This window comes from Danio rerio, chromosome 5 (assembly GCF_049306965.1).
Source record: "Danio rerio strain Tuebingen ecotype United States chromosome 5, GRCz12tu, whole genome shotgun sequence".
In the NCBI taxonomy this organism is placed as follows: Eukaryota; Metazoa; Chordata; class Actinopteri; order Cypriniformes; family Danionidae; genus Danio; species Danio rerio.
This window is the reverse complement of record NC_133180.1, coordinates 41827380-41843348: the sequence shown is the minus strand read 5'-3', so window position 1 is coordinate 41843348 and position 15969 is coordinate 41827380. Positions and strand designations below refer to the sequence as shown.

Sequence of the window (15969 nt, the reverse complement as noted above, 5' to 3'; positions counted from 1 at the left end):
GTGCAAAAAATCCCAAAAACAAGATGGATGCTAATTTTACTAGGTCTAAAACTTTTACTAAGTCTAATAAGTCTAACAAACACAGGCAAACCTCTGCTTTTGGCTCCTAGAAAGCTCTCTGTCGGTTCATCGGTTTTCTTTATATAAATTGGACTTTCCTTCTAGGTTATAAGAATGTTCCCAGGATGTTCTCTTTTAAGTTCTTTTGAACTTACAGAAAAGCTCGGTGCAGTTTGTTGGGAACTTACATAGAACGGTCTTATTTAGCTAGGAATGTTACAGTTCTGAACATCAGCACACCTGCGTTTTCCTGTATGTCATCAGAAAGAAAACGCTGCTGCAGTAATATCGCTTATTGTTAATAATCACAAACCAGCAACGATCCTAATCTGATTAAGTGTTTACTGGTCAATAATTGGCCTGTGTTTATGTTCCATGTGTTGTTCTCCTGTGATGCTGCCGAGTGCTGGAGAGCACAGAGTGGACGCGTGGGGAGAAAAACACGTCCATGACATCATCATCCGCCTTGTTGTGATTCCCGTTCCCGCCGGGTTCATCTCGTGGATGCAATCACAGGATTCCCACACCGATTTCCCCCGTGTGCAACTTCAGCTTCCTTGTAACTGTCCGTCGCTCCGCCCGCCTCGGTCGGTTTTACTTAAACACTTGCGCTTTCTTTATCGCTCCGCGGCTCGACTGACTCTCGACATCGCCATTGTTGGGTTCAGCAGAGTTATGAGGATGACCGAGAGATGCTTCCGGTACAAAAGTGATATCTTTATGAAAGCTGTGGCGAGGAAGAGCTCATGTGATCGAGGCTATTGTTAGACGAGATGAAACGGTGTCGGTTGGCGTGACACACCTGGGATCGTTTCAGCAGAGCTCCGAGCACGTATTTCTACTGTTCCCCACAGCCATCGTGCCTGCAAGCGGAAAGGATTCGTTTATTTCGCCCAATATTAGTTAGAGAAGCCATTCTAGTGTGTGTTATTTCATGGGGATGTGTTCAAGGCAGGAGAGGATTCAAAAAGACGTCGACATCGTAATTCAAAGGTGTAAGGCAGAGAAAGACTGCCTGTTTTCTGGTGAGTTTCCATTGTCTCTTATTAAGAGTAACGTACTGTCTTGCCGTAGATTTACTCAAGACAATTGACAGGCTGTCAGCCTCACTGTTGATGGCTTTATTTCCTTCTCCACACCAAAGCTCGATATGCTCAAAAACACGTACGTATGTGGCCGATGATGTGCCCCGGCGTCCGCAATTTAATCTTTCCTGGACGTTATAAATTATGCAATAATCAACTGCAACCGAGGGCCTAGCAAAACGTGAGTTGCCGTTATTATTGCCACATATTCTGCTCTTACTATCTCATACAGGCATTAACATGCCTCTCAGGTGTTGTTTTGTGATGTGAATGATTTTTCAATTAGCCCCCGCGTTCCCATTGTTGAGTTTCACACATTTATTAATGATCAATGCCATTCTCGTGTATATGGATATTATCAGTGGACATTTCCAGTTGATGTTGCCATGGAGACTACACTTGTTGAAAGGGACTTTTTTGTCTTGTGTATTTCTCACAAACATCAAGTTTGTGTCTTCACTTGTCTTCATTGTCTGTTTGTTCCAGACTTTAGATTCTCCGACTCCACCTTCACGTTCACCTACTCAAAAGGACCTAAAAGGTAAATAATAGATGCTGCTTTGAATGTAAACAATTGCTGATCCTCACACTGCTTTGGGTTTTTTGCTCACTATTGGTCAAATAACAAAAAATCTGACATTTCAACATCCTCATGTCGACCAAAAGGTTATCTTAGGCTGAATGGCTCAATTTACATTTGCTTTAATTTTTGGAAAAGAATGTAGAATGAAATTGAAAGCTTACATCTTATTTGTGCTTCACAGAAGAACATTATACAGGTTCACGACAGGATGAGAGTGAGAAACAATGGCAACTTTATTTTGAGCATCTTTTACTTTTGTTAACTCTCATGTTCAGAACCATGTAACACCCTTAAGGCTCCTGGATAAAAATAACTATACAATTGTTTGAAAATAGCTTGTAAAGCTATATATATTTCAATGATAACTGCTTTGATCTATTTCTTCGGTCATATTGGTCATAGGCCTCTTTAACCTTGAATGAATGAATTTCGAGTTATCTAGGCATTAAGCAACTTATTATAAAGAAGCAATACTCACAAGAAGTGCTAATTATATGACGTATAAGTAAAACATAAACGTTATAGACATGAAATTAAATAATAGTTTCAAAGCATGCTGAATGCACAGTAGTTGCCTGCAACTGAAACTACACTAAAATGTTGCTTTTGAAATAATTTCATATTTCATAAAATGGCTGCTGATTAAAATATAAATTAATAGTACTTTAGTGCAATATGGAAAACACAGAATTGAAATGTACTTATGCAGAACATCTCAACATAATGAGTATGAACATATTGAGTTTGTCCACCTCAATCGCCCCTTTTCAAAGTGCCCCTATTGACCTTACTCTTCACGTAAGAGCAGTGTGCAGCCAATGGAACTTTATTGGCTTTAGACGACTGATCTCATTCACTTTCATTTAATTTTAGCAATTAAAATCAGCTTGTTATGCAGCTTAATGGTATAAACTGGCATTTTGTAGTTATATTATTTCTTTTGTATGTATAGGCATAAGAACACTTGTTTGTAGAGCAAGTAGCTGGACCATTTTATGTCGTTTGTTGTTCATAGCAATTTCTTCCATTATCAGTTGAACCAAAAGTTCTAAAACAGTCACAAAAAAGGCTTCATTTGAGAATGAGGTCAATTATGTTTTAAAACATATATTTTCATGCAGTGTGTAACAGCGCCAAGTGTATGAAAACATCCTGCTAGGTTTTAAATCTAGAAGTGAACCATGTGTAAAGTTATTGTCTCTAAAAGCTTAGAAATGAAACTAATTTCAATGGCTTGAGCCACGCAGGGGCATTTTTTGCTTTTACTGTTATGACTAAACTGCACACGTAGTACAGGACACCTTCAATGCGCATATAAGCGTGCTGTGGTCAAAGTTAAACAATGTTCAACTTTTGCTGCTGCAGAAACGTTTTGATTAATACTGAATGATTGTTGTTGTTATTACGTGGAGATGATGGGCATTCTGTTGCATACTGCATGCAGTAGACCAGTCGCAACTGACTGGTTCATCTGACCAATTACCACAGATTAGCATCATGCAAGAAGGGGTTTGAAAAAACCCCCCAAATAATTAGACAAAAATACATGCATATTATCACAAAATGTATGCATGTTATTGGTGACTTCCCAAAACAAAATATGAGCTTCTTATAATTCATACAACAGGCACTTTAAAAAAGGTTGGTCATTCCTAATAAAGACAGTCTAGTTGAGGTTCAATTGTGTTCTCTTTTTACCTTACACCCACAGTAGCATAATTGCCATAATCTCTGCTTCTGTAGTGGTCAATTCTTGCAAAATCCTGTGGATTGACAAATATGTACAACATTTGGAAGCTTGAGCAGTATGTAGGCTGTGCTGTGATTAACAATAGATTATGTTTACATATAATTAATTACCCTGTACCCTGTCATTGACGTATTAGACACTGACTAATCACTTTTACAGTGATGAATAGGCAGCCATTTTTAGCTGCTACCTTCCCTGTATAAAAGCAATGAGTATATGGTAAAAAACAAAATGTCTTGTGGATATCTATTAAGTCATGTAGTTCTCTCTTAAAATGCTTTAAAAAGCAGATAATCCAGGGCTATGTCTGAAATTTTACCGACTTACATATTGAAAAATAAAAAGTGTTCGAAATCAGTGTGCTCATAAAAAATAAAAGAAAATACCTGGATGACCTACTGCTTGTGGCGGAATTCTGAAAGGTGCATGCAGTAAACATTTTCAGTCTGGTAGAGGATTTCACAGTGAAAGACACTACAGACGCAGGTAGATCACCAGCATGGTAAATGTAGTATCTTTCATTCCTACTGCACAGTGCACACATTCATTTTCATATTGTCGTGAAGTAATTTTAAAAAATACTCATCGCTCCGGTGATCATAAATACCAGTGTGTTAAAGTGTGGTTGTTTTATTTGTATGTCACCCTCCAGGGCTCACACCGTTGTGGCACATATGTGTAATGTTTTGGCTAAATGCTGTGAATATTTGATAGGTCCCTGAGGTTTAGTTTAAATATGCAGTTTGCTGTGTTTTTTTTTTTTTGGACAACTACTGTATCATATCAGTCATTGAATGTCACTGCTCTGTAATTTGGTTTGACACAAGACATTGCAAGCAAAGGTCAGTGTTAGTTTTTATCAAAGGGGTGTCTCAAAAGTACGCAAGCAGAAGTTCACGATACTTTCAGTTAGGGGTGGTTTTAGGTTAGCCTGTGAAAGCTTGACGTCAAGTGCTCACATATCGTCTTACCCAGTCTTGATGCTCTATATTATCTGGTGAAAGGAAACATGAGAAGAAAACCACTGCTTTTACTGTTGAAAGAGAAGTCGGTCCAATCTATTGACCTGTTTACTATAAACACTTGTCTATGCCAGCATATAATTTAGTGTTTCTCAACAGATAGAGATGAATACAGACCACTGTTTTTTCTTTGGATTTCAACCTCAGTTAACAATGAACTCCAATGATACCAAACTGAAATTTTACCTTAGGGCTATTTGGATGAGTAATACACCTCCAAAACTACCAGGCCTTGGTAGAAATGAGCACTTGTATAGTGCTTTCCTCATTGTAGTCATGCAAATTTTATGATAAATATGCTAATTTAAATGAGTTGTCCAACAAAGCACTTTAGGCTCACTGAAGCATAACCAGTAGCGATAAGAGGGACCTGAAAAGATTTATGAAAGCCGAGTGGTGGATCTCATCTTTCCAATAGTCTTTAAATGAGGTCTTCAGGTTTTCATTACTATAAGTTAAAGGTGGTTGAATGTGTCCATGTTTTTATTTTGCTGTTTTTATTTTTTTCATTTATATAATTTTTTAATTTAATGTTTATTTCTATATCACATTTACAATATAGATTGTGTCAAAGCAGCCTTACACAGAAGTTCTAGTAAATTTAAACTGTCAATCCAGTTTTCGATTTTGACTATATATATAGTCAGAATTATTAGCCCTTAATTAACACATTTCTTAACATAATAGATTAAGCATAATATTTTACTAGATATTTTTAAGATACTAGTATTCAGCTTAAAGTGCAATTTAAAGACTTAACTGGGCTAATTAGGGTAAGTTAGGGTAATTAGGCATATCATTGTATAACAATGGTTTGTTTGGTAGACAACCGAAAAACAAAAACAAATTGCTTAAGGGGAAATGTTTTATTGTTATTTTTATAAAAACTGCTTTTATTCTAGCTGAAATGAAACAAGTAAGACTTTCTCCAGAAGAAAAAATATTATAGGAAATACTAAAAATTCCTTGCTTTGTTAAACATCATTTGGGAAATATTTAAAAAAGAAAAAAGATCATAGGAGAGCTGATCATTTTGACTTCAGCTGTATATATATATATGACTGTTAATGCTGATTGCATAATGCATGTGTGTATTTGGAAATTCTAAAATGTATTCTTTTGGTTTTTTATTTTTGTTATACACTCATTCATTATATATTGACCATATTTGTTTTTTATTTGTGCACATTTAGTACACTACTTATGCTGAACTTTAAAAATGGACCATTTTTCATCATCGTTGTTTGTTTTATCGTATTTTAAAATGTCACTTCTGTTCTTGGAGGAGGTGCCCTGCATTACAAGCAGGAAGTAAACTGGTGGGCTCTCTATGAAAAATCATTGCGCTTCAGCTTTTAGCGGAAGTAACACATTTCCTGTTTGCAGAGCATGCACTTATGATGCACTCGATGTCTTTCACTGAAGGGTTCATGTTTCCTTCTAATGGTCTGGTTTTTTTTCGGATGCTTTGGCATTTTTTTTTTCTTTACTGAAAATAAACTAGTTCTAATATCCCACATTTCAGGTGACCCTGATATTTAACACATGAAACTATTCAAAGATGGATATTCAGGTTTCACTTTTGTTTGATGTTACCAAAGTAGTTATAAGATATTTCAAGCAGTGAAAAGAACAGACAAGCCCATAATCCCTGAGATGCAGTAGTTTCTCATGAATAATCCATCATGGCCGAGATCAACACAAATTATGTTTGAGTTTCATCATCTTGGTATAACTTAATTTGCATAATTATCATGAGTGCTAAATTGTGACAAGCTCTAATTCAAACAAATGTTGTTGCGTTAGACATGGATGCTGGCAAACCAGTGGAAATAAACTTCAGGTCATTTGGTATACTACTGTATATGAAAGAGATGCAAACTATTAATTCAGGGATTAGATGAGGATGTTTGTAATTTAGGGCTCGTTAACTTAGGTGTTTCACAGTATGATGTAGAAAGTGAAAGCACCAAAAGCAGAAGCAGTTTACCGTGTTCGTGCTGCATTGGTTTTTTTGTAAAGGTTTTTAGGCCACTTTAAGGTTTTATAAACCACTACATCTGTTAGAGTGCAGACATATGAATCAAGTTAAAACAGTTTCTGCTTAAACATCTGTGTACATCAGGGGTGCTCAACCTTGTTCTTGGAGATCTACTTTACTACAGAGTTCAGTTCCAACCCTTATCAAACACAACTAAACCAGCTATGTAGGATCTGAAGGAGCACTTGGTAATTAAAGACAGGTTTGTTTGATTAAGGTTGCAGCTGAACTCTGCAGGAAGGTAGATCTCCGGGAGCAGGATTGGGCACCCCTGGTGAACATCTGTTTTTTTTTTTTGTAAGCATACCGGTCAAAAGTTTGGGGTCAGTAGGATTTTAAAATGTTTTAAAACTGGAAGTCTTTTATCCACTCTTTGAAAAGTGTAAATGCTGGATTGACATTTATTACATTATCACTAATCCGATCTGCCATAATTTGTAACTTTAGGTGGTTTCTAAAACTAAATCTGTCAGTGTTGTTTTCATTCTCTCAGATCCAGACCTTTACATTTTCGCGGCTGTAGCTCCCTGTCATCGGAACTGAGTGATTGACAGCTGATATTAACCAATCCATTTGGGTTCTGTTCTAGCACAGTGGGCCAATATGAAGAGCTTGAAAGTGGGGCAAGCATTGCTGGTTTTGTTTACTGCAGCAAGTTGACATGTTAATGGTTTCAAACCATTCCTGAGCGCTGCATTTGGTGTTTTTAGGTGCAAAGATGCTTAATGCGTGAATGCCTCCTAATTCCGTGCATGTGGTGAACATTTTGCTGTAAAAACTGATCACACGACATCAATTTTATGCACTTGCACAAATGCTTCCAAATATATTTTAAGGTTGCAAAGATCAAATTTCGGGCGCATATGCAACCAAAACGGTCGCAATTTCGATCCCTGACATAGCTCTGTAATGTAGAAAGAAATAAAATCAGTTACTTATGGTTTTATTATTTTATAAAATAAACAAAATTCACTTTAAACATCAAATTCAGGATTAGTATAGCATAGTAGTATACTGTACTACACTATACTATGACATACTACATAGCATATATTCCCGCAGCTGGCTCTCTGCAACCTTCACATGGTCACCCACTGATGCTAAGCAGGGCTGCACCTGGTGCTGGGAGACCCCATGGGAAAGCTAGGTAGCTGCTTGAAGTGATGTTAGTGAGGCCAGCAGAGAGTGCTCAACCTGCGGTCTGTGTGGGTCCTAATGCCCCAGTATAGTGAAGGGGAATCTATACTGATCTGTGAGCGATGTCTTTTGGATGAGACGTTAAACTGAGGTCCTGAATCTCCGTGGTCAATAAAAACTCTTTCTCCTCTACCAATTAGCTGGTGAGTGGTCTGGCGCAATATGGCTGCTGTTGCGTCATCCAGGTGGATGCTGCACACTGGTGGTGGATGAGGATATTCCCCCCAATATGTAAAAAAACTATATACTATATAACTATAACTATATATATATATATATATATATATATATATATATATATATATATATATATATATATATATATATATATATAATATTACTATATAAATGTAATGTTTTTCTTTCATGGCCCTTTTCCACTGAGTGTTACGATTCGGTACGCTTTTTTTATGGCCGGTTCCACTGTCCAAAGGTACCTAAAAAACGCTGTACCATACCACTTTTTGGTTACCCTTTGCAGAGTGTACCTAGCAGGACTAAATGGTACCATAAGGCAGAGCTAGACATGCGGCTGAATGCTATTGGTTTACAGAGATACGTCATTTGCTCAGCCAACAAGCCAGAATGAAAACAAAGGAAGCGCCATGTTTTAAATACACAGCCGAGAGATTACATCTTAACAATATATACATATAATAATGAGCCATGGTCGACCCAAGATTGTTTTACGAGGTCGTCTAAAAGTGCGAGCGGTTTTCCAGGGAGCTCGTTTACGCGTCTATATTTGAAATGAGGAACTTCTTGAGCTGCTGACAATAATGTGCATGTGATTATTGAAGCGCTTCCGACATCCGATCCTTTCAGAAAAAGAACAAATGCTTGAGTGAAACTTGAAAAAACAAAGGAGAAACCCCAAAACACAAAGGAACAAATTGTTTTAGCAGCCTAAAAGATGAACAAACTGCCATGTTTTTCATTACCCTTTGGACTATTATGAACTGGGAATGACAGAATAACTTTTTAACAGAGGTTACATGCGCTGGTGAAGATTACAGATACAGATGAGAGGTTTGCACTGACTGTGGGCTACATATTGCGTCTTGTTTCTGAATTCAAATAAGGACTAAATGTATGCTGTGTGTGGTTTATCTATAATTGGTAACATATCAGAGACTGTAAGAGTCTGTGTGTGTTCATATAGGTTGCATTTATTTTATTTATTTGTTTTGTATAATTGCAGATTTTATACAATTTGCATCATTGATCTGCAGTTATAATCAAATTATGTTCATAGAAAGGTTAGTGATGAGCATTTAAACACTAGTATTTATGTTTTGTGAGAAGTGCTTCTCATATAATGTGTGAACGACCTGTACATCTTTACTATGACATTTCCTCCAGCAAGAATGAAGGCGACTGAAACTTTCTTTTATACACCTTGCCCACTAGTCTGTCATACTACCCTTGGTACCCTTTAGTCAGTGGAAATGCAAGCCTAATAAAGGTGACCCGTACCGACCCATACCGTACTGTACGAGTCAGTGAAAACAGGCCATTAGCTGCCATATCAGATTGGTAGAATTGAACTACACTCATTTGATACTAGGTTGCAAAATGCATTGCACTGCATACATTATACACTATTTTCGTATTTTCCACATAACCGCCTTTTTGCCGTGCATTTCAGTCACAAATTTCATATTCTCCTACAATGCTGATATCAGATGTAAAAAAGGATCAGGCTTCCTACAGTAGATACCAATCAGTTAAAATGCATTGATCGGCCCAATACCAATGTTTGAGATAGACTCGGCACATACCTAGTAAATAGATTAAATAAGGGACAGCTGTTAGTGTGAAGAGAATACTAAACACTTGAAAACTCTTCACACAACTTTTGCATTTTTATTCTGTAGTGGTGTGTGGAGACTGGTGGCATCTTTGAACTGCATGGCGTTCTGTGTCAGCAGCACTACGCTTATAGCATCAAGCTGAGTCCTGATTTCATTACACATATGTCCGACTGCAGCTATCATCTTGTAGCAGTACTACTTGCCTATGACCTCTATGCAAACCACAAGGGAAAGATTCTCTCAGTGTGACAGGCAGTTGAAAAATGAGTGTAGATGCACTGCTGAGACCTGCCCGCAGGGTTTCGCTCTCCTATGTTTGGCCGTCCACATGTAGAGGTTGTTTGCTTTCACTGAAGTCTGTGCATTCCTTTTTCCGCTTTTACAATAATGCTCTGTCTTGGAGAACACATTTCTGGAGTAGAAGCTTCTGTCTTGGCATGTGACCCCATTTGACAGCCATTTATAATGCTTTTCTTGATCTTTACCCCAGAATCAAGCCAACCAGGGCAGGAGATTCCAGACGCTAGCTGTAATTACCTTGTCATTTTGGATTTGAATAAATAGAGGTCTTTTCCCTGAAAATCTCTACATTTGACATTACAAATGAACACTTATTACCTAAAAGCACTGTTCTGACCCTCAAAATGTACTTTAATTTGTGTAACCCAGTATCTCAGGTAGAGATTGAAAGTGGATTTTATTCGTAACTGCTGTAGGTTTTTGGACTGCACTAGATTATTAAATTCATAGTTGTTAGTTGTTACTAAATAAAAGATAAACATAACATACCATATAAAATGTAAAATCGTGTGGAACTACAAAAATTCACAACAGCTTTGAAATTGTTCCTTGATTGTGTTCATTCATAGCACAATAAGTACATGCTAACAGATGTTAACTTAAGTTAAATAATTAAAAAATGAACATTGTGTCAATAAGTGGATCCTGATTCCTGATTACAAATATTACAATTTTATGTTTGGAGATGATCAAGCATTGATATCCTTGTTATTCCTAAATGTCTACCCAAAATCCAATGTGTTGAAAGGTATCTATATTTCCCATTTTATTTGCTCATGTCTTAGAACAATTGATACATAATTTGTTCAAAAATATTGATTAAATTCATAATAAATAAAAGGACCTTATCCCCAATGCAATTCTGATTTGTTTACAGTTGAAGTCAGAATTATTAGCCCCCCTGAATTATTAGACTGCTTGTTTATTTTTTCCCCCAATTTCTGTTTAACGGAGAGAAGATTTTTTTCAGCACATTTCTAAACATAATAGTTTTAACTACTCATTTCTATTAACTGATTTATTTTATCTTTGCCATGATGACAGTAAATAATATTTGACTAGATATTTTTAAGACACTTCTATACAGCTTAAAGTGACATTTAAAGGCTTAACTAGGTTAATTAGGATAACTAGGCAGGTTAGGGTAATTAGGCAAGTTTTTTTTATAATGAAAGTTTGTTCTGTACATTATCGAGAAAAAAATATAGCTTAAAGGGGCTAATAATTTTGTCCCTAAAATGGTGTTTAAAAAATTATAGACTGCTTTTATTTCAACTGAAATAAAACAAATAAGACTTTCTCCAGAAGAAAAAATATTATCAGACATACTGTGAAAATTTCCTTCCTCTGATAAACATCATTTGGGAAATATTTAAAAAAAAAAGAAGAAAATTTCTTATAGTTCCCAATAGTTTCTTATAGCTAATAATTCTGACTTCAACTGTATATGTTGCTGTCGGCTGCATATTTATTTTCTTTGTAATGTCTCCTTAAATGGCAAGCTGGATATACTGTAAACATGGCAAGCTGGAAAAACTAATGCAAACAGATGCTGTCTTAAAGATAAAGTTTTCAATGCAGGTTTTCAAAGGGGTACTATTGACCTTATTCTAAAATGCGGAAGTGCGACTGTTTTCACGATTGTCTTAGAACTTCCGATTCAGTCGCCTATGGGAGAAATTACTAGGAATAATAAACGGCAGAAAACAGTCAAACTACTTGCTCTACAAACAAATGTTTGCATGACTATACAGACCAAGTAGAATAATATAATAAGAAAATATCAAATTGCAACATCAAGCAGCGTAATGAGCAGTTTTTAACGTCAAAAAATTAATGGAAGTGAATGAGACCGGAAGTCTCAAGCCAAAAAGATTCAAATGGCAGCGCCCGCTCGTCGGCAGAGAATAAGGTGAATACTGTATAAGAACCATGATTTGGTTTCCCAGAAGCCCATAACTGTTTGCTTTTTAATAATGTTAGGTACATTTTAATAATCTAAAGAACATTATTCCATTAAAGAACCCTTTTCTCAATGGAAAACTTCCATGGATGTTAAAGGTTCTTTCTTGTTAGCAACAATGCCAAATAGACCATTTTGAGGGATGTAAACAATAACAATGGTCGTAACAAATTTTCTGTTTTACATTTTAATTTTCATAGCTTCCGAGTAGGGTGACGCAGTGGCGCAGTAGGTACGGCTGTTGCCTCTAAGCAAAAAGGTCGCTGGTTTGAGCTTGGCTGGGTCAGTTGACGTTTCTGTGTGGAGTTTGCATGTTCTCCCTGCATTCGTGTGGGTTGGCTAAATTGTCCGTAGTGTATGAGTGTGTATGGATGTTTCCCAGAGATGAGTTGGAGCTTGAAGGGCATTCGCAGCACATAACGCGTGCTGGATAAGTTGGCGGTTCATTCCACTGTGGCGACCCCGGATTAATAAAGGGACTTGGCTGAAAAGAAAATGAATGAATGAGCTTCCGAGTATCTAAAAAAGTCTACATATTGACAAATAATGTTATGATAGCTACTTTAACATCAAATTATGATTGAATCACCTCTCGTTACAGTTAGGAAATAGTTTAACAAGAAGCAGGAAATATTCATGGGCCAATGACATACCCACATTGAAATGCTCTATATATTAACCTAATTGTTGCAAAAATTTGGACAATATACTGTTTTTAAATTATGCGTTTCTTTTTATTAAGCCTGGTTAATAAGTGTACTATACTGCTTCTCTTTCTTTTCTAATGCAACATCAAGACAACTGACGGATCACTTTTTATTCCATGGTCTGTTGAAAATCTTGATTCTGAATGGGGAAGTTGTGCAATAAAATTGCTTAATGCGTGGGTAGTTTTAATCATAGTTAGAAAGACATGTGCTTCCTCAAACATTAGTGGTAAACATACAGTAGTTACTCAATGACAGTTAGAGGTAGCCACCACTTATGAGCTATTAGATATATACAAACTCTCTCAGACTGTGACTGATTTAAATGGGGAGATCTGTGGCTTATCTGATGAAAATTACATCAAACATCGTGCTGCTTTTCTAAATCTTGGCAAATGACCATGAAATTTGTGACAATCAAATTTGTTTTCTTAATTTGCTTTAAAAATCTGTTTGTTATCCCTTACATAATCAATCAGTTGGCTGACCTCTTGTCTCATGTCTTTTTTTTTTTGGCAATGTCAGAAATTTCCCTTTACATACATTTCATTTCTCCAGTATCCAGCTGACACTTATTGTTCCTCGTAAAAGTGTTTTGAGGTCATAAGATAGTATTGTGCAAGGAATTGTGCAAAATGCATAGCACATGATTTATAAACAAAAACATTTTGATGTTTGCAACTTTGAATCACATTAAATAGCAGCTTCACTTGTACACTGTGGCTTTCTGACACGGTAAACTTGCTCTAGTTCATCTGCTACAGCATTGTACTTGTGAATGAGTGTTTTGAAACATACGTCATGATAGAAGAGCTCAGAGCCTAAACATACAAACAATGGCACGTTTTAGATAATGTGTTGGCTTTTGATAACACTATCGGTTCATTTTAAGGTGGGTTTAGTCTAGATTGCTTGTTATTACTCTTGTAGCAACTCTCACACGTTTCATTTCTGAACTACTCAAATTGTACGTTGTGGTTGAAACTGAACTCACTTTTAGCACTTATTACTGGGCATTTGACTGTGTTGTGAAACAAAAAAAGAAGCAATTATGTTAAAATTTATGTTTTTTTTGTATAATGAATATATATTGATATTCACATTTTCCTTTGAGCCAGTGTTGGTTGTATTAGTCATAAATATAAATGTATTAATTTATTTTTTATTAGAATAAAGCAAGTTTATTTAGGTTTTAGTTTATTTTTTTTTTGGTTACCAAATTGTTTCAATAAAAGAAATTTAGTTGTTGGGGGGAAAATGTATTTTAAAATTTTAGGAAGCCTTTGTGTGAGAGATTAGGCACAAACACATATAATGCATTTTTTGCACAGTCATCGTCATTTAGCAGATGTTTGGTGCGCTTGAATAAAAACGTGTTCTTGGGGCCCAAAAAAACCCTGTATCATGCACATGACGCCAAAGTCATTTTTAAACATTGCAGGTGTCATTGTGAATAATGGTTTCTGTGAGTGGCGCCATCCTGTGTGAGACCCCACAAGGGGTTTCACTTCCACTGAATCAATCTCTCTTTTCTGTATTGTCATCACATAAATACTCATTGCCAAGTACAGCATTCTTTTCAGGCAGTAGTCAAAATTTACATACATATACAGTATAATTGTGTGTGTTTTAATGTTGTTTTCCAGTAAGTTATTTGGCATGATTTTTAATGTTATGTATAAGGTCACTGACTCCATTAATTCTTGAATATATTTTTCTCGCATTGTGCAATGAAGCAAAAAAAAAAGAGAGCGCAATCACATAAAGGTCACCTACATGATGTTATGTTTTCACTGCTGCCAGATCAGCCTATACTGAGGTAATTAATATCATTTTAGCAGTTGCAGGTTGATACTGTAAGGCTTTTTAGCAAGCCACTTAATCTGCACATTAATTCAAGGTACTTCACAGGAGACAGTGTCCTGTTGTCAACACTGTTCGTTGCAGCCTTATTTACTTGATTGCGTGAAACGGAGACCACACTTTCCTTAATTACCTCTTAAGTGTTTAGACTAGCTGTTTTCAGGACATGTGGGCAGCAGTCCTTTGGGACCCGATAGTCTCTTCTGTAAAGTGTTTACAAAATTCCTTTTGTCACTTGGAATTTATACATTCCATCTGCTCATTTCAGTCATACAGCTTTGTGTAACTGTTGGAGGATTTTTTATTTTATTGAGCCTTTTTCCAGTTTTGCTGCTATTTAATAGAGGTCAGTTGAGGAAAATGCACTGTTACATGGTATTTGAGCACAAGTGTTTGTTGACAGTGTGTGTAAACATCCAACAGTAAGAATCCACCCACTGCTTTTTATATTTTCCAAAAGTCATAAACAGTGTTTGAAAACATGGCGTTAACATTTTCTGTCCAAACTGGCACATTTTTTAAACAAGCCCTGCCTACATCTAACAAAGAACAAATGTATTATTTTTATTATGCTACTAAGGTTATTCAGTAAAGAGTAGTCTTTAGGTTTTCTTCTGTAAATAGCATAGACTGCAGTAGATACTGTATATGACCTTTTTGTCATTTTAACACACAAATCGAAAACAAATTTGATTTCTTTTCTTATTGTTTACATCCACAAAAGCAAACAACTTTTTATGTGAACTTTTTGTGTTTTAGAGAGCTCAGGTGGCTTTCTGTAAGATGCAAAATCTCTGAAAACTGTATATTTGAAGTTTAAACGGAAGTTTTAAACATATGCTGATAAAAAGGGCTGCACAATATATTGCAAAATTATTGTTATTGTGATAGTAGTATATGCAATATGTATTGCAGACGTGTGTTAAATTACAGTTTTTTTATGTTTTTAATGTAAATTTAATGAATAAAATGGTGTCTTACTATCTTAAGCCCCGCCTCCCCAGTAATTGCTGTTCTGCTATTGGCTGGAGCAACCTAAAGGTAGACCCAGAGCTGAAAATAAACACCAATGGTAAGAAAGGAAAATGACAACAGCCAATAGTCTGCAATATCCGCTGATGTTTTAGTGTTTTAAAGACTAAATGCAGCTTGCAGCTGCAACCCATCACTGGGAAACATCCATACACACTCATTCACACACATACACTACGGACAATTTAGCCTACTCAATTCAACTATGCCACATGTTTTTGGACTGTGAGGAAAACCGGAGCAACCCGGAGGAAACCCACACCAACATGAGAACATGCTAACTCCACACAGAAATGCCAACGGACACAGCCGAGGCTCGAACCAGCGACCTTCTTGCTGTGAGGCAAACGTGCCATTTCGCCACCATGCAGCCAATTAGAAATAATTGTATCTGAAAAATTGTTTTACCTGTTTATTTTAATGTCACTAAATAAATAAATAAATGATTTTAAAACATAGCTAATAAAAATTGTATCTTTTTAGGGAAATATAAGAAATATAATTTTTGCATTACTCAACTCCATCACATATCGCATATTTTTTAGTATCGCG

The 15969-nt window shown here is 36.2% G+C and overlaps 1 protein-coding gene across 3 annotated transcripts in view; it reads left to right on the top strand.

Annotated features, from left to right (window-relative positions):
- Positions 1-504: 504 nt before the first annotated feature.
- Positions 505-15969, top strand: part of parp8 (poly (ADP-ribose) polymerase family, member 8) — a 66102-nt gene continuing 50637 nt past the window's right edge. For 2 of the 3 annotated variants that reach the window (XR_012406057.1, XR_012406058.1), the window contains exons 1-2: positions 505-1085; positions 1632-1686. Coding sequence is in view for 1 of the 3 variants with exons in the window: in NM_001077175.1 (NP_001070643.1) it covers positions 995-1085; positions 1632-1686 (146 nt within the window). In the remaining 2 variants the exon portion in view is untranslated. 3 annotated transcript variants of the gene reach the window in all.